This window comes from Phacochoerus africanus, chromosome 12 (genome assembly GCF_016906955.1).
Source record: "Phacochoerus africanus isolate WHEZ1 chromosome 12, ROS_Pafr_v1, whole genome shotgun sequence".
In the NCBI taxonomy this organism is placed as follows: Eukaryota; Metazoa; Chordata; class Mammalia; order Artiodactyla; family Suidae; genus Phacochoerus; species Phacochoerus africanus.
In genome coordinates, this window is record NC_062555.1 from 22947861 (window position 1) to 22966705 (window position 18845).

The 18845-nt window shown below is 39.1% G+C and overlaps 1 protein-coding gene across 3 annotated transcripts in view; it reads left to right on the forward strand.

Moving 5' to 3' along the window:
• Positions 1 to 18845, forward strand: part of DESI2 (desumoylating isopeptidase 2) — a 50283-nt gene that overhangs the window by 17046 nt on the left and 14392 nt on the right. For all 3 annotated transcript variants that reach the window (XM_047754668.1, XM_047754670.1, XM_047754669.1), the window contains exons 2-4: positions 13626 to 13698; positions 16735 to 16828; positions 18604 to 18745. In XM_047754668.1, coding sequence (XP_047610624.1) covers positions 13626 to 13698; positions 16735 to 16828; positions 18604 to 18745 — 309 coding nt within the window. The remainder of the gene's footprint in view (positions 1 to 13625; positions 13699 to 16734; positions 16829 to 18603; positions 18746 to 18845) is intronic.

Consider the following 18845-nt stretch of genomic DNA (forward strand, 5'->3'; position numbering starts at 1 on the left):
CTGTCCTTTTTTCAGATACCACATGTCAGTGAAAGTATTGGATGTTGGTGTCTCACTGTATGGCTGACTTCACTTAGCATGATAATTTCTAGGTCCATCCATGTTGCTAAAAATGCCGGTATTTCGTTCCTTTTAATGGCTGAGTCATGTTCCACTGTGTATATGTACCACCTCTTCTTGATCCACTCCTCTGTCGATGGACATTTAGGTTGTTTCCATGTCTTGGCTATTGCAAAGAGTGCTGCAGTGATCATCGGAGTACATGTGTGTTTGCGAGTCATGGTTTTCTCTGGGTAGATGCCCAGGTGTGGGATTGCTGGGTCAGATGGTAGTTCTATGTTTAGTTTTCTGAGGAATCTCCATACTGTTTTCCACAGTGGTTGCACCAATTTACAATCCCACCAACAGTGTCTTAGGGTTCCTTTTTCTGCACACCCTCTCCAGCACTTACTGTTTGTAGACTTTTGGATGATGGCCATTCCGGCTGGTGCAAGGTGGTACCTCATCGTGGTTTTGATTTGTGTTTCTCTAATAATGAGTGATGTTGAACATCTTTTCATGTGTTTCTTGGCCATCTGTATGTCTTCTTTGGAGAATTGTCTGTTTAGATCTTCTGCCCATTTTTTGACGGGGTTGTTTGTTTTTTTGATATGGAGCTGCAGAAGGTGTTTATAAATTTTGGAGATGACTCCCTTGTCCGTTGCTTCACTTGCAAAGATTTTCTCCCATTCTGTGGGTTGTCTTTTTGTGTTGTTTAGGGTTTCCTTTGCTGTGCAGAAACTTTGAAGTTTGAGTAGGTCCCATTTGTTTATGTTTGTTTTTATTGTCATTACTCTAAGAGGTGGATCTGAGAAGATGTTGCTGTCGTTTATGTCAGAGAGTGTCTGGCCTATGTTTTCCTCTAGGAGTTTTGTAGTGACTGGTCTTCTATCTAGGTCTTTAATCCATTTGGAGTTTCTTTTTGTGTATGGTGTTAGGGAGTGTTCTAATTTCATTCTTTTCCATGTGGCTGTCCAGTTTTCCCAGCACCACTCATTGAACAAGCTGTCTTTTCTCCATTGTATATCCTTGCCTCCTTTGTCATAGATGAGTTGGCTGTAGGTGCGTCGGTTTAATTCTGGGCTTTCTATCCTGTTCCACTGATCTATATGTCTGTCTTTGTGCCAATACCATGCGGTCTTGATGATTGTTGCTTTGTAGTATAGTTTGAAGTGTGGGAGCCTGATTCCTCCAGCTCCATGTTTCTTTTTCAGGATGTCTTTGGCTATTCTGGGTCTTTTGTGCTTCCAAACAAACTTTAAAGTATTTTGTTCAAGTTCTGTGAAAAATGTCCTTGGTAATTTGATAGGGATTGCATTGAATCTGTAGATTGCCTTGGGTAGTATAGTCATTTTGATAATATTAACTCTTCCAATCCACGAGCATGGTATATCTTTCCATCTGTTTGTGTCCTCTTTGCTTTCATCAGTGTCTTATAGTTTTCAGAGTACAGGTCTTGTGTCTCTTTAGGTAGGTTTACTCCTAGGTATTTTATTCTTTTGGATGCAATGGTAAACGGGATTGCTTCCGTAATTTCTCTTTCTGCTCTTTCATTGTTAGTGTGTAGAAATGCCGTCGATATCTGTGTATTGATTTTGTATACTGCGACTTCACCAAGTTCGTGGATGAGCTCTAACAGTTTTCTGGTAGAATCTTTAGGATTCTCTAGGTATAGTATCATGTCATCTGCAAATAGTGATAGTTTTACTTCTTCCTTTCCAATTTGGATTCCTTTCATTTCTTTTACTTCTCTAATTGCTGTGGCTAGGACTTCCAAAACTATGTTGAAGAGTAGTGGTGAGAGTGGACATCCTTGTCTTGTTCCTGATCTCAGCGGGAATTCTTTCAGCTTTTCCCCATTGAGAATGATGTTCACTGTGGGTTTGTCGTATATGGCCTTTATCATGTTGAGGTAGGTTCCCGTTATGCCCACTTTCTGAAGCGTTTTTATCAGAAATGGGTGTTGGATTTTGTCAAAGGCTTTTTCCACGTCTATTGAGAGGAACATATGGTTTTGATTCTTCAGTTTGTTAATGTGGTGTATCACACTGATGGATTTGGAGATAGTGAAGAACCCTTGCATCCCTGGGATAAGTCCCACTTGATCATGCTGTATAATCCTTTTTTTTTTTTCCTTGTCTTTTTGCTATTTCTTGGGCCGCTCCTGCGGCATATGGAGGTTCCCAGGCTAGGGGTCCAATCGGAGCTGTAGCCACCAGCCAGAGCCACAGCAACGCGGGATCAGAGCCACATCTGCAACCTACACCACATCACGGCAACGCCGGATCGTCAACCCACTGAGCAAGGGCAGGGATCCAACCTGCAACCTCGTGATTCCTAGTCAGATTCATTAACCACTGCGCCACGATGGGAACTCCTGTATAATCCTTTTAATGTATTGTTGGATGTAGTTTGCTAGTATTTTGTTGAGGATTTTTGCATTGATGTTTATCAGTGAAATTGGCCTGTAGTTTTCTTTTTTTGTGGTATCTTTGGTTTTGGTATCAGGGTGATGATGGCCTCATAGAGTGAGTTTGGGAGTATCCCTTTCTCTGCAATTTTTTGAAATAGTTTCAGAAGGAGAGGTGTTAGCTCTTCTCTAAATGTTTGATAGAATTCGCCTCTGAAGCCATCTGGCACTGGACTTTTGTTTGTTGGAAGTTTTTAAATCACAGTTTCAATTTCAGTTCTTGTCCATTCATCTTTTCTCTTTCATCTTGGTTTAGTCTTGGAAGATTGTACTTTTCTAAGAATTTGTCCATTTCTTCTAGGTTTTCCGTTTTATTGGTGTATAGTTGCATATAGTAGTCTTATATGATCCTCTCTATTTCTGTGATGTCCGTTATTCTCCTTTTTCATTTCTAATTTTTTTGATTCGAGTCCTCTCTTTTTTTCTTGATAAGTCTGGCTAGGGGTTTATCAATTTTGTTGATCTTTTCAAAGAACCAGCTTTTTGTTTCATTGATCTTTTCTATGGTTTTCTTTGTTTCTATTTCATTGATTTCTGCTCTGATCTTTATGATCTCTTTCCTTCTAGTAACTTTAGGTCTTGTCTGTTCTTCTCTCTTGAGCTGCTTTAGATGTCAAGTTAGCTTGTTTATTTGAGCTTTTTCTTGTTTCCTGAGGTGGGCTTGTATTGTTATAAACTTGCCTCTTAGAATGACTTTTGCTGCAGCCCATAGGTCTTAGAGTGTTGTATCTTTGTTGTCATTTGCTTCTAGGTATTTTTTTAATTTCCTCTTTGATTTCTTCAGTGATCCATTGGTTGTTTAGTAGCATGTTGCTTAGTCTCCACGTGTTTGTGTTTTTTGCAGTTTTTTCTTGTTGTTGACTTCCAGTTGTATATCGTTGTGGTCAGAAAAGATGCTTGACATGATTTCAGTTTTCTTAAAGTTACTGAGGTTGGATTTGTAGCCCAGGATATGATCAATCTTAGAGAATGTTCCATGTGCACTTGAGAAGAATGTGTATTCTGTTGCTTTTGGATGGAATGTCCTATAAATATCTATTAAGTCCATGTGGTTTAGTGCATCATTCAGGGCCTGTGTTTCCTTATTGATTTTCTGTCTGGTTGATCTGTCTATTGCTGTAAGTGGGGTGTTAAAGTTCCCCACTATGATTGTGTTATTGTCGATTTCTCCTTTTAAGGTTGTTAGCAGTTGCCTTATATATTGTGGTGAACCTGTGTTGGGTGCATAGATATTTAAAACTGTTATATCATCTTCTTGGATTGATCCTTTGATCATTATGTAATGTCCTTCTTTGTCCCTTCGAATATTCTTCATTTTAAAGTCTATTTTGTCTGATATGAGTATTGCTGCTCCAGCTTTCTTTTGATCCCCATTTGGATGAAATATTTCTTCCATCCTCTCACTTTCAATTTGTATGTGTCCCTAGAAGTGAAGTGGGTTTCTTGAAGACAGCATATATATGGGTCTTGTTTTTGTATCCATTCAGCCAGTCTATGTCTTTTGGTTGGGGCATTTAGTCCATTAACATTTAAGGTAATTATTGATATGTATGTTCTTATTGCCATTTTATTAATTACTTTGGATTTGTTTTTGCTGCTTTTTTCTTTCCTCCTTCTCTTGTTCTTTTCTGCCTATAGAAGTTCCTTCAGTATTTGTTGTAAGGCTGGTTTAGTGTTGCTGAATTCTCTCAGCTTTTGCTTATCTGTGAAGGTTTTGATTTCTTCTTCAAATCTGAATGAGAGCCTTGCTGGGTAGAGTAATCTTGGTTGGAGGTTTTTTCCTTTCATCACGTTAAGTATATCATGCCACTCCCTTCTGGCCTGCAGAGTTTCTGTTGAAAAATCTGCCGATAACCTCATTGGGGTTCCCTTGTATGTTACTTGTTTCTTTTCCCTAGCTGCTTTCAAGATTTTCTCTTTTGTCTTTAGTTTTGGTCAGTTTGATTAATATGTGTCTCGGGGTGTTCCTCCTTGGGTTTATTTTATATGGTACTTGATGTGCTTCCTGGATTTGAGTGGGTGGTTCCTTTTCCATGTGAGGGAAGTTTTCGGCTATTATCTCTTGGAATATTTTTTCTGTCCCCTTCTCTCTCTCTTTTCCCCTTCTGGCACCCCTATAATACGGATGTTGGTGCGTTTAACATTGTCCCAGAGTTCTCTAAGACTCTCTTCATTTGTTTTCAATCTTTTTTCTCTTTTCTGTTCCGCATCCGTAATTTCCACTAATCTGTCCTCCACCTCGCTTATTCGTTCTTCTGCCTCCTGTATTCTGCTGTTAGCTGCTTCTAGTGAATTTTTTATTTCAGTTATTGTATTTTGCATCTCTTCTTGTTTAAGTTTTATATCTTGTATCTCTTTGGTCAGTGTTTCCTGTAAGTTATCCATCTTTGCCTCCAGTTTATTTCCAATGTCTTGCATCATCTTCAGCATCAACAGTCTAAAGTCTTTTCCCTGGAGGCTGAGAATCTCCTCCTCACTTAGCTGTTTTTCTGGGATTTTTCCTTTCTCCCTCATCTGGGTTATAATCCTCTGTCTTTTCATTTTTATAGGTTTTTGGTGTGGTGACCTTCTTACAGATAATAGAGTTGTAGCCTCTCTTACTTCTGGTGTCTGCCCCCCTTGTGGCTGAGGTCAGTATGGGGGCTTGCTGTAGGCTTCCGGATGGGAGGGGCTGGTGCCTGCCCCCTGGTAGGAGGAGCCGATTCTAATCCCTCTGGTGGGTGGGGTTTAGTCTCTGGATGGAATTAGGGGCAGCTGTGTGCCTGAGGGGTCTTTAGGCAGCCTGTTTACTGAGGAGTGGGGCTATGATCCCACCTGGATTGTTGTTTGCCCTGGGGCTTCTCAGGCTGACTGACGGTGGAGCCAGATTTTCCCAAAATGGCCACCTCCAGAGAAAGGCAGCTGCTGAATATTCCCGAGAGCTTTGCTTTCAATGTCCTTCCCTCGCAACAAGCCATGTTCACCCCTATTTTCCCAGCATGTCCTCCAAGAACTGTGGTCAGGTTTGACCCAGATTCCCTTGGAGACTTTGCTTTGCCCTGGGATCCAGTGCACGTGAAAGTCTGTGTGCGCCTTTTAAGAATGGGGTCTCTGTTTCCCCCAGTCCCATGGAGCTCCTGCACACAAGCCCCACTGGCCCTCAGTGCCCGATGCTCCGGGGGCTCTTTCTTCCCGTGTCAGATCCCCACACATGAGAGTTTGATGTGTGACTCAGAACTCTCACTCCTGTAGGTGAGTCTCTGTGAACCAGTTAGTTTCCAGACTGTGGAGCTTCCCACCCAGGAGGTATGGGGTTGTTTATATCGTGAAATCGCCCCTCCTACCTCTTGATGTGGCCTCCTCTTTCTTCTGGAGTAGGATATCTTTTTTTAAGGTTTCCGGTCCATTTGGGTGGAGACTGCTCAGCCTTTAGTTGTGAATTTTGTTGTTTTCAGGAGAGAAGTTGAGCTCCAGTCCTTCTATTCCGCCATCTTAATCCCGTCTCCCATATGTAGTTCTATATTCACTTTTCCGAGGAACCTCCATACTGTTCTCCATAGTGGTTGTACCAATTTACGTTCCCACCAACAGTGTAGGAGGGTTCCCTTTTCTCCACGCCCTCTCCAACATTTATTTGTTGACTTTTTTTCTTTTTAGGGCCACACCTGAGGCATAGGGCAGTTCCCAGGGCAGGGGTCAAATCAGAGTCGCAGCTGCCAGCCTACACCACAGCCACAGCAACGCCAGATCCAAGCCTTGTCTATGACCTACACTGTAGCTCACAGCAATGCCAGATCCTTGCCCCACTGAGCAAGGCCAGGGATCAAACCCACATCCTCATGGATACTAGTCAGGTTCGTTACCGCTGAGCCACGACAGGAATTCCTATTTTTATTTCTGTTGTCTTAGGAGACTGACCTAAGAAAACATTTGTAAGGCTGGTGTCAAAGAATGCCTGTGTTCTCTTTTAGGAATTTTTGGTGTCATGCCTTATGTTTAAAGTCTTTAAGCCCTTTTGAGTTTATTTTCATTCATGATGTGAGAGTGTGTTTTGATTTCATCGATTTACATGCAGCTGTGCAGGTTTCCCAGCACACTTGCTGAAGAGCCTTTTTTACATTTTGTATTCTTGCCTCCTTTGTTGAAGATTAATTGTGAAAAATGTCAGGAGTAATTTGATAGGGATCACATTAAATCTGTAGATTGCTTTGGGTGAAATGGCCATTTTAACAATATCAGTTCTTCCAATCCGAGAGCATGGGCTACCTTTCCATTTCTTTGCATCCTCTTTAATTTCCTTTATTAATATTTTATAGTTCTCAGCAGTTCATAGTATTCTTTGTAATCATTTTTGTTTCTGTCAGGTCAGCAGAGGTAATCTAGTCATAGATTTCTAATTTTGAAAATAAATTAACTCTTACATTTGGAGTAGCTTTTAGGGATAGAAGATACAAAGAAACATGAAAAGTAAAGAATTATTGAGTCCCTCATTATCACTGTCCCAGTGAATAAGCAACATCAGTGTTAATTGATGTGTTTTGTTTTATTTATTTTATTTTATTTTTTTTGTCTTTTGAGGACCGTACCTGAGGCATATGGAGGTTCCCAGGCTAGGGGCTGAATCCGGGCTGTAGCCGCTGGCCTACACCAGAGCCACAGCAACGCGGAATCCGAGCCGCGTCTGTGACCTACATCACAGCTCATGGCAATGCTGGATCCATAACCTACTGAGCAAGGCTAGGGATCGAACCTGCAACCTCATGGTTCCTAGTCGGATTCTTTTCCTCTGCACCACGATGGGAACTCCAACTACTGCTTTTTAAACTGCCCAAAGGAATCATCTCTGGGTTAAGAAATCCTTTTCCTAGCAACTTGCAGGCTTTCTGTAACCTTGAGCAGAAACTCTCGACCAGATTGTCCAACTTTGCATCTAAGTGTGGAAGTAACACTACTACTTGCAAAGCTGTCAGGTATTCATTTTTCATTGTGGTGTCTCAGCAGTTCTTTACAAACCTTTATATAGATCAGGTCTCATTAGATTGAACCCCAAAGGACTGACCAAATTTTAGGTGGTACACTTCTCTCTCGTTTTCGTTTCTCTCATTTTACAGATTCTTCAGTTTATGAAATGTGTCAAAACTACCCTTTTATTTTTTGGAATATAAAGTCTTGAATGCAGGGAAACTTCCAACTGAAATAATACATATATAGTACATACCCAGGCAACGTACAGAAGTTCTAAACGTGGAAGAGATTATTTTCATTGCAGAAAGAGCAGAGAGTAAAAGATTTTGGAGTCCAGGATCCCCACTCTGACTGACAAGTACTTTCCCGTCCTAACACTGTCTTAACTCTTTGGCTAAAACTCACTGTGTAGTTTTTTGTTTTGTTTTTTGTTTGTTTCTTTGTTTTCATGAAAACCTTGTCTCTTAACAAAAACATTTAGATTCTCATTATAGAAATTATAAAAGCACTTTCAGAAGGCTGTTAACTGATCAACAAAAGTTGTATAAATTAAATGATGTTAGATATTAAATGGAAATGTTCAATTTACTAAGAGTTTAAAACCTTTTGATTATTGCAGACAACTACTATGATCTATCTCTTTCTACAATGGTCTGTATTTTGAAAGAGAGGCTCACACTGTAGAAGGAGAAAAGATAACTAGGTAGGAGCTGTCTGCATCCAGAACAAAAGCCTGCTGATGCTGCTGTGAAGGAAGTCAGTAGTAAATAAGACCAAATTATTGGTTGCAAACAATATAAGCAATGAGATTTTTTTCAATTTAAAGCAATTTTGAGACAAATTAAGTCCCAGAAGTTGGCTGCCAAAGAAACTACTGACTGTAGTAGCCAAGATACAGAAGTATCCTAAATGTCTATCAGTGGATGAGTGGATAAAGAAGATGTGCTGTATAAATACACTGGAATATTCCCCAGCCATTTAAAAGAAAGAATGAAATCTTGCCATTTGCAGCAGTATGGATAGACTTGCAGAACATCATGTGCTAAGTGAAATGTCAGACAGAGAAAAACAAATTCCATATGATTTCACTGATATGTAGACTCTTAAAAACAAAAGAAATGGGAGTTCCCATCGTGGCTCAGTGGTTAATGAATCCGACTAGGAACCATGAGGTTGCAGGTTCGATCCCTGGCCTTGCTCAGTGGGTTAAGGATCCGGCATTGCGGTGAGCTGCGGTGTAGGTCGCAGATGTGGCTCGGATCCCCTGTTGCTGTGACTCTGGCATAGGCCGGTGGCTACAGCTCCGATTAGACCCCTAGTCTGGGAACCTCCATATGCTGAGGGAGCAGCCCAAGAAATGGCAAAAAGACGAAAATAAATAAATAAATAAATAAAATCTTAAAAAACAAACAAACAAACAAAAGAAATGAACAAAACAGCTGAAACAAGCTCAAAGATGTGGAGAACAAACTGGTAGCTGCCAGAGGAGAGCGGGGGTCGCAAGATGGATGAAACAGGTGAAGGGGATTAAGAGGTACAGGCTTACCACACTGAAATACTGAAGTCACGGGGAGAACTGTCCTACCCAGAGAATACAGTCAATAATACCGCCACGACTTGGTATGTGATGGATGGTAGCTGCTCTTATTGCACTGGTCATTTCATAACATGATATGGAATCGCTGTGTCATATACCTGAAACTAATAGAATATTCTACATTAATTATAACTAACCTTTTTATTAATAAAGGCACTTAGAATCTGTATGCAGACCAGCATGGTCACCTGTGGTATTTTACCCTGTTTCTGTAAAAGGGTGAGGAAGTAGGAGAATAGCAAGAAACTTGGAATCTTTTCTGCTGGAAGGAGGCAAGGATTAGCTCTTTCTCTTTAGTTCCCCTTTTTCATTTTGAAATGTTTACATCTTCCAAAAAAAAAAGAAAAGAAAGAAGAGTACATTCTTTAAAAAAATAAGAGTATATTCTATGTACTCTATCTAGATTGACCAGTTTTAACCATGTTGGCCTTCTTTTAGCCTCCTCTGCCCACACTCACACAAACTGTCACAGCCCTCTCTGCATACTCCAACATGTATTGCCCAAGACATTCGCTACCGAGCTACAGTACTGCTTCCCACACCCAGGAAATTTTCAGTTGGCACAAGAATTTGTCTAATGCATAGTCCATCTTTCCCTCAGTTATCCCAATAGTGTCTTTTTAGCTTTTTTTTTTTTTTTTCTTTTAAATCTAGGATCCAGCCTCTGTTCCTTCATTGCTTGTAGCTGTCATGTCTTTTTAATCTTCCTTAAAGAACAGCCCCCCTTCTTTTAACTTTAATGTCATGATTTTTTTTTAAAGACCAGGCTACTTTTGTTCTAGAAGGTCCCACAATCCAGACTTACCTGATCTTTCCTTCTGGTGATATTCTGTTTAATATATTTGACAAGAAAACTGACAGGGGGAATGCTGCAGCCTTTCTGTTTCATCACATCCAGGAGGCACGTAACATCAGTTTGTCCAACTATTGATGACGCTTAGTTTAGTCACTTGAATAAGTGATATTCACCATAATTTTCCATTACTAAGGTATCTTTTTCTCATAATTTAGGATAATACGGGGCTGATGCTTTGAGCCCATGGGAACATTGTTCTCCAACAAGCTTCTCCCAGGGGTTTTAGCATCTATGATCCTTTGCCTGCATCTGCTGGGGGCTGCAAAATGGTGATTATCCAATTCTGCCTTGACATCTATATTTAGTAGCTGTCTTTCCTCTGTAAAGAGCTTTCTCTCCTTTCACTTTTTTCCCCCCTTTGGTATTACTGTGGACTCATTATTTTTTTATTCAATATGCTGTAGCCCATTATTGCCATTATTCTTTTTGCTGTTCAGATCTTCCCAAAGTTGACCCATGGAAGCATCTTCAAACCAGCTTCTGTTCTCCTAACATATATCCTGGAAGTTACTCCCCGTCAGTTTCTCAAGAGCATCCCCCTTCTTTTTATGATTCCGTAGTATTCTAAATATTGTTCGTTATAGTTTATGCACCAGTACCTTATAGGTATACGTTTAAATTGTTACCAGTATTTTGCTAATAGAAATAATGCTGCCGCTTATGATGTTTATATGCAGGCTGTTCTTTTAAGATAGTTTAAATATTCAAATGAATTGAAACCTGTTAAGCTAAGAGAATATAGTGTTTCACTTTAAAAACGGTTAAAAGTAAATCACATAATTCGTAAATTTAGAAAAACAATCCTGAAATACATGAGGCTGAAAGTGAAAGTACTGTTTTACACTCCTGTGTCCCACACCCACTCTATCTCTTCCCCTCCCCCAAACTGTTAACAGTTTGCTCTGTAATGCTTCAGACTTTTGGTGGTGGTGGGGGGGGGGTTGTTTTATTTACCCATATTTGGCATGTAAACATATACACAGGGCATCTTTATTTAACTTACAAAAATGTCATCATGTTACAGGTAATGGATTATACGACTTGGTGTTTTTGCTTTATGTCCTTATATATTGACTCATTCTTCTTTAGCAGCTATGTGATAGTTCATAATGTGGATTTACCATCACTTGTGTAGCCCGTCTCCTGCTGATATTTAGATTGCTTCCAGTTTTTCAGTGTTAGAGGCAACTGCAGTTAATACCCTGGGACATGTGTCTGCATTTGTTCAAGCTCTGCTGTAGACTAGCGTCCGGGAGATGGAATGGTTGATTGCTTGTCAGTGATGCATGTTTCTGCAGTATCTTCCTGACATGCTCACCAACACCAATATTAGCAATATTTTTTATATTTGCCAATCCAGGTGATTAAAAAAAAAGAATGGTAGTTTTTTGTTTTAATTAGCATTTCTCTGTTTACTAATGAGATTATTAATTCATGTTTGTTAGCCACTAATTTCTTCTGATTACTCACTTTGTGGGGGTTTTGCCACCCAAATTCTGGAATTAACATAGATGTGGATAAATATATTGAGAAATTCCTTGCTATCTGTATCCTCTCTACTCTCCATTCAAAACCAAGTGGAGTCAAATAAAAAGGTATCACTCATTTCCCTAACTCGCCATCCAAGTTCAGGCTGTCCAGAATCAAGAGACAGGTAGAATAAGATAGAAAGGGAGACTGGTGTTCTCAGAAGTCATCTTCGTGTTACAGCCTTTTCCCTCCATTTGTTGTTTCTCTTTTGTTCTTCTGTAGTTTTATATAAGAAAAAGTTGTAAATGTTTATGTTAAATATCTGTTGTTTTCCTCTATAAATTCTACATTTTGCTTTTCCCATCTAAGATTTTTTTAATCTGTTTGTTTTCTTCTACACAATTATTTTTAGAAACACTGGAATTTTTAGATATGTGAATGCATTTTTATGCATAGTCAATTTTATCAGCACACTTATAATTTATCCTTTATCATTAATTTTATTCTTTTTCTTTGTTTTGGCCACACCTGCAGCATACATAAGTTCCCACCCCACAGCAGTGACACCAGTGGCTCCTTAACCCACTGAACTACCAGGGAAATCCTAATTTTAATTTTATTTTTTTAAGAAGAAACAACAGAAAGTTTATTTCTAGCTGGGGCAGCAGCTGCCTGGTGTCTTTTTTTTTTTTTTTGAGCATTTTTTGTTTTATTATAATTAATTTACAGTGTTGTGCCGATTTCTGCTATACAGCAAAGTGACTCAGTCATCATATATACACTATGTATATAGTATAATTAATTTCATTAATTATAAGTACCACTTTCTATCATACCCCAGATGCTTATATATATATATAAGGATCTGTTTCTGCAACAGTACTCTGCTGTTTTAATGATTATTTTGATATCTAGATAAGGTCCTCTGTTCTTTTTTAAATATTTCTTGTTTATTATTTAATTTTTCTTCCAGGAACATTTTAGGGGAAGAAAACCTACTTTTATCGTTTATGCTTTCTCTGGCAATGAGAATGTGCATTTTCCCAGGTCTGGGAGAAACTGTCTAGGGGTCTGGAGCCAAGGTTAAAACTTGAGGAGTTCCCTTTGGGCATAGCGGGTTAGGGATCCAACGTTGTAACTGCAGCAGCTTGGGGAGCTGCTGTGGTGTGGATTGGATCCCTGGCCCAGGAAATTCTACATGTCATGGGTGTGGCCAATAAATAAATAAATAAAAGGCTTTGGCGTTCCCACTGTGGCTCAGCAGGTGAAGGATCCCACATTGCTGAACTATAGCTCTAATTCCATCCCTGGCCCAGGTGTAGCCCAAAAGGCGGGGCGGGGGGGGGGGACCTTGAATAAACCTAGAAAAATTAAAGACAAAGTATCTGCCCTTTAACCAGTGAGAAATAGAATAGATTTGTAACACTACTCAGTGTTACTAAAATGTTTGCTATTATGAACTTGTTTTACCTTCTAGATGGAACCCTCCTCACTCCACCCAGACTCCTCTCACAGTCTCCTCACATGATTTCGCATCACATTACCTGTGTCCGCCCCCTTCCCTCGGCCTGCATTTCTTCTCATCCCCCCGCACCTGCCACCCACCCACACACACACACACACACTCACTCACACACACTTCACCCCTCCCACCTCTCATCTGTTCCTAAGAACTCAGTTCAGATATTACCTTCTTCTGGGAGTTTTTCTTGAGGCCAACGGTAAGAAGATTGTTCTAACTTTTGCTCCTCATATTATTTATTCCTATATTATCATTATCAAACTTTGAGCTGAACCAGGACATACATATATGCCAGATGTTTTTGAAAAAGAATAAACTACCCCTGTCTTCAGGGAGCACACCAGCGAATAAAAGGAAACACTGAAGATAGAAGAAAGATAGGTACAAATGCAGACATTATATGTGATTTTTTTTTAAGTTACTAACAGAAGAGGTTTTATATCATTTTTTCCCCCCGACCTAACCAGGTTTAGATCTTCTGGTTTATGCATAATTTGAGACATTCATTTGGACCTGGAAGGCATTTCATGTTGGTACATGGCACAAGCAAAGGCACAGAGACAGGAGTGAGGGGGGCGTGACGGAGTTTCGGAGCTGTAAGGAGAGTACCAAGAAATGCGGTTAGAAAGGCCTCAATATTCAGTGAAGGACTTGGGCAGCTGTAGCCTCTAATAATGTGGAGTTGAATTGTAAATGAACAAATATTCTGAATCTTTTTTCCCCTCAGTACTGGATGAACGAGTACACCTCATCCATCGGAATTGGAGTTTTTCATTCAGGAATTGAAGTATATGGCAGAGGTATGTGTACACACAGTCTAAATGCACTTTCTGAAGATTTTTCTCCTTTAAAAAGAGTTGTAAAATCATGAAAACAGCTCTTCCTCTTTTTTTTTTAATGCACTTTCATGCTTTATTGTAGAAAGTAGATGAAAATCTCCCTGTATTTGTTTATATTTGTATTTCAGAAAAATGCCCTAAATTAAATGTATTTGGGGAGAGAGTACTCAGAGTACATGGGTGTGCATTGATTTGGTTTTCTTTTCTTCTAAATACTGTCTTAAAAAATATTTTCCTTTTGAGATTGTTATACCATGACCATTTCACTTTTATATATATTGACCTTCCTAAGAAACCTTGAACTTCAAAAAATAGTTCCCGTTGTGGCTCAGCGGAAACGAATCTGACTAGTATCCATGAGGACGTGGGTTCAATCCCTGGCCTTGCTCAGCGGGTTAAGGATCCACGTTGCCGTGAGTTGTGGTGTAGGTCGCAGACGTGGTTCCGATCCCATGTTGCTGTGGCTGTGGTGTAGGCCGGCAGCTACAGTTCCAATTCCACCCCTAGCTTGGGAACTTCCATATATCACAGGTACGGCCCTAAAAAAGCAAAAAATAAAAAATAAAAAAGTAAAGAGTTCCCGTCATGGCTCAGTGGTTAACAAATCCGACTAGGAACCATGAGGTTGCAGGTTCGATCCCTGGCCTTGCTCAGTGGGTTAAGGATCCAGCGATGCCGTGAGCTGTGGTGTAGGTTGCAGATGCGGCTCAGATCCCGTGTTGCTGTGGCTCTGGCGTAGGCCTGTGGCTACAGCTCCAATGAGACCCCTAGCCTGGGAACCTCCGTATGCTGCAGGAGCAGCCCAAGAAATGGCAAAAAAAAAAAAAAAAAAGGAGAAATAGTATGATAAAAACAATGGTTTTGGTTGGAAAAGGATTAATGCTAGAGTGTCAAACTTGTAATACCAATTTCCTGAGGGAATTTCAGTAATAAATTTGTTTTTGTAGACCTGTAAGTACATAGGGATAGTTTTAAAATATCTCTGAGCAAATCCTGCCTTTGATGACATCTAGCTTTTTGCTCAGGATTGATGGCCTTTGTCACTAACTCAGCCCTTTTTATTCTTTATTACCTTTCACTATGATAAGCATAACTAGAACCACTCAAACCAAGCAGCTCTGTTTCCACAACTTTTCCTTTGTTCTCATTCTCTCTCAGTACAAGATAATCTGATCAAGTTGTAGGTAGTAATAGTCTGTGTAAAACAGATGACATGGCTCATTTCATCAAGGTTGTAGTAATATACTCGTTTGCGTATAAACTACCGTATAGCACCAATGCTTCTGTCTGCTTCAGCTGGGCAGTCTTGGTGGCCTCTAAGCCTATGGCATTGCACCTTACTCCCAGTTACCCCTGAGGACTGCATACCAGCTTTGGCTGATACAAAGAAAAGGCTCATTTACTTGAATACGTTAGTGTGGTGTTTTTCTATCCCTTTTTTATAGGTTGAATTAGCTGTTTCTGGGTGCAGTGCTGTAAAGATCTACCATGTTAAGTTCTGTTGTACTTGGAAGACTGCATCTACCAAATAATCCCCCAAAGCAGTGAAGTTCCCACAGAAAGTTTCAGTGGTTAGAGTATTGATATGGGTGGCTTTGCTCCCTGTTTGACTTGGCTTTTGCCACAGTTGGCGTATACATTCCTTTTTACCTGAATTTGTATGTTGTGTTACAGTTTTTAAAAGTACCACCAAGTTTTGTACGACATGACCATGCCGGTCTGAGGTAGATGGGAGCATTTTTCAGATGAAACTGAAACTCAGACCTGCTGAAAGTGCTACTGCAAATAATTAGCAGAACTAGGACCTGACCCTGTGTCATATACTAACCCGTTATCCTTTTACCTGCCTGATCATTGTTCCCATTCAGAAAATGACTTAGGAATAATTAGAAATATGTTTCAGAACAGCAAGGCCAGGGCCAGATACATTCCTAAAAGTGAATTGTTTCTTGAATAGAAGAACAAGTGGGCCTACACTTTCCTTGCTATAATTGAGACATTAAAAATCTAAATATGATCTTGCCATGGCTATCTAACCTTATCTACAATGTTTTATAAAATTCTCCATTAAAATTTTTTAATGTATATTTCAGAATTTAATGCTGAACACTTTCTTATTCTACATTTTGCTTCTTTTTTTGAAAGATCTGAATCAGAAGTAAGGTTAGAATTGCCTTATTCTTTCCCATGTTTTGTTCTAAGACCTTAAAAGATTACATTTAATAAATTCTAAGTGATGAGATTAATTTAAGCAATTGTTTGGAATTCTTTAAATCTACTAAGATTTGCCACCTAAATATCTAAGTATCTCGTGTCAGAATTGTAGCCAGAAATTTTAGTTCCTTCCTGATTTGAAACCATTCTCCATTTTTGTGCTGGATGAGAGTTTATATCTGATGAGCCTGGAAATACATTCACTGTAGTTCTCTTCTAGCTTAAAGATGTGCTGTGGAGTGTGTGTATATGTGTTAATTTTGCAGCTTGTCTTTTCTTGAATGAGAGGAATTGAATTCAGTTTTTCAGGTTTGCTAATGTTTCACTCTTAGCCAAAGATAAGCCAAGAATCTTCATCCCAGGAACCATGAAAACTCATGGTTATTAGACAGTTTTTCCAGTAAAGTTCAAGTTTGAAATTTGGTCACTTGAAGTTAGAAAGTGGCAAACCACTGAAGCACCCACCTACTTACTTGAGCATGATCGATAAACACGCGGGTCTTTGAGTGTTAGTCACTCTCCTCCAGCCAGAATAAATAAATATACAAATCAGGATTACCTTTGAGTGTCTTTTGTTATTAGAGTTTCAAGTCTCTTACATCAACTATTCTATTCAAGTAGTAGAATAAAATACTAAATGAAATATTTGTGAAAGCATTAATAAACTGAAAAATACTTAGATGGTATCATCATTATTATCCTCATCATTTATTAAAGCTAATTCAGCATACTGGTTAAATTTTATGTGATAAATACTAAAAATCATGAGTTTTCTCTTTTCAGAATTTGCTTATGGTGGCCATCCTTACCCCTTTTCTGGAATATTTGAAATTTCCCCAGGAAATGCTTCTGAACTAGGAGAAACATTTAAATTTAAGTAAGTAGGGAGGATAATTTTTATTACACTGTCTTAGGTGCCAAAGCTTGTTTTCAGGCATACAGAATTCATCCTGTAGATTAACATCTAGGAAATTAAAATGTTTCTTTAACATTGTTTTAGTTGCTGACACTTTAAAATCAAATCTACCTAAGTTGTTGTGTGACGATAGTAATCAGCCAGGTAAAGTGCCTGAAATAAGCTAGTCTGTTGCTCTTATTCAGCCCCCACAAAAGTTATTCTACTTTAAAATGGTTTTACCTTGGTATATGATTCTGCTTCAGAAAACATTCCTATCTAATGATTGCTTCCCCTCAGTCTTCTATTTTGGGGGGGAGATGGAGCAAAGTTTTATTGTGACCTTCCTCACGTTCTTGAAAATCCCTTCATTTGCCCAATGAAAGGAACATTGTTTATAAACTTGAAATAGGAGTTCCCATTGCGCTCAGCAGAAACGAATCTGACCAGTATCCTTGAGGACGCAGGTTCGATCCCTGGCCTCGCCCAGTGGGTTAAAGGATCCAGCCTTGCCATGAGCCGTGGTGTAAGTCAAAGATGTGGCTCAGATCCCGCATTGCTGTGGCTGTGGGGTAGGCTGGCAGCTGCAGCTCCGATTCGACCCCTAGCCTGGGAACCTCCATATGCTGTGGCTGCGGCCCTAAAAAGACCCCCCCCCCCCCAAAAAAAATAAAAGACATAAACTTGAAATAACTAAACTCAAATAATTTGAATAGATTAGCTGTTAAGGTGCATGTATTAACATGTATTGATAACCTTAAAACGTCTGGGTGTGAGTGTACTCTGGAGCCTTAGGAAACGCCACTGAGAACCTGAATGCTAATAATCAAATTTCATTCCTTAATTAAGTTTTCTATTTAAAGTGATGTTGAGAATCTTAAAAGGATCTTTAAACTTTTAGGCCTGTAGTAGTTCAACTTGCCAGGTGAAAAATAGTGAAATGAAGTCATAAACACTGAAATTCAATAGAGAGCTCTATACCTTTTTAATATCACTAGTAAGTTAATGGTTCCCTATAGATAATTTGAAATATTTACATGCAGGAGTGCTCTAATGCCAGCCATTCTTTAGGCTCCCTTTTGTCAAAAACTGCTAGATAAAAGGATTTTTAAAGTGTTTTTAGCTTTCTTGGATGCCTAAGTTGTATCTGGCTAAAATTCTACTTTCTACTGAATAATGTCTGTTGCATTTCCAGGGTAGTAGTTTGGGGGTGGTGGAGGTGAGAGGTTGGTTTGTTTTTTGGTTTGGTTACTGTTTTGGAGGGATTTGGTTTTATAATGCTTTTTCAAAAATTAGTCATTTGATAGTTCATCTCACTGCAGCCCAGTGGCAGATAACTTAAAGATTACTTCTAAGTGAGAATGTGACCACCCACTTGATGGCGAGTGCAGTTAAGCAAGAATATTTGCAGCATGGATCTGGTTCTCTAATAATGTAACTCCCAGTGCAACAGTAATAAAAATAACTATGATACTGCATTTGTTATATAATGACACTGTTTAACAATGACTTATTTTGCATGTACATTATTTAGAAGTAGTGTACTTGAGTTTATTGCTTTTAAAAAGTAGAAACTAAAAATAACTGAAATTATTAAAGTATCTCCTTTACATTTTAGTCTTATTACCTTAACCCCGTTTTGTTACATCAGTCATAACACTCTTGGAAATAAGCACGTCTTTAAGCGTGCCTACACCACCTGTAACTCACGCAACTATATCCTTTTTTTCCTTTTTTTTTTCCTTTTGTTCTTTAAGAGAAGCTGTTGTTTTGGGGAGCACTGACTTCCTAGAAGATGATATAGAAAAAATTGTAGAAGAATTGGGAAAAGAATACAAAGGCAATGCCTATCATTTGATGCATAAAAACTGCAATCATTTTTCTTCGGCTTTATCAGAGGTAAGTTATATTTTATTTTAAAAGTTCTTCAAATAAATAGCATTGACCAGTATGCTTACTATTCTATTTAATCAGTCTTTTTTTCTGATGATTTATATTG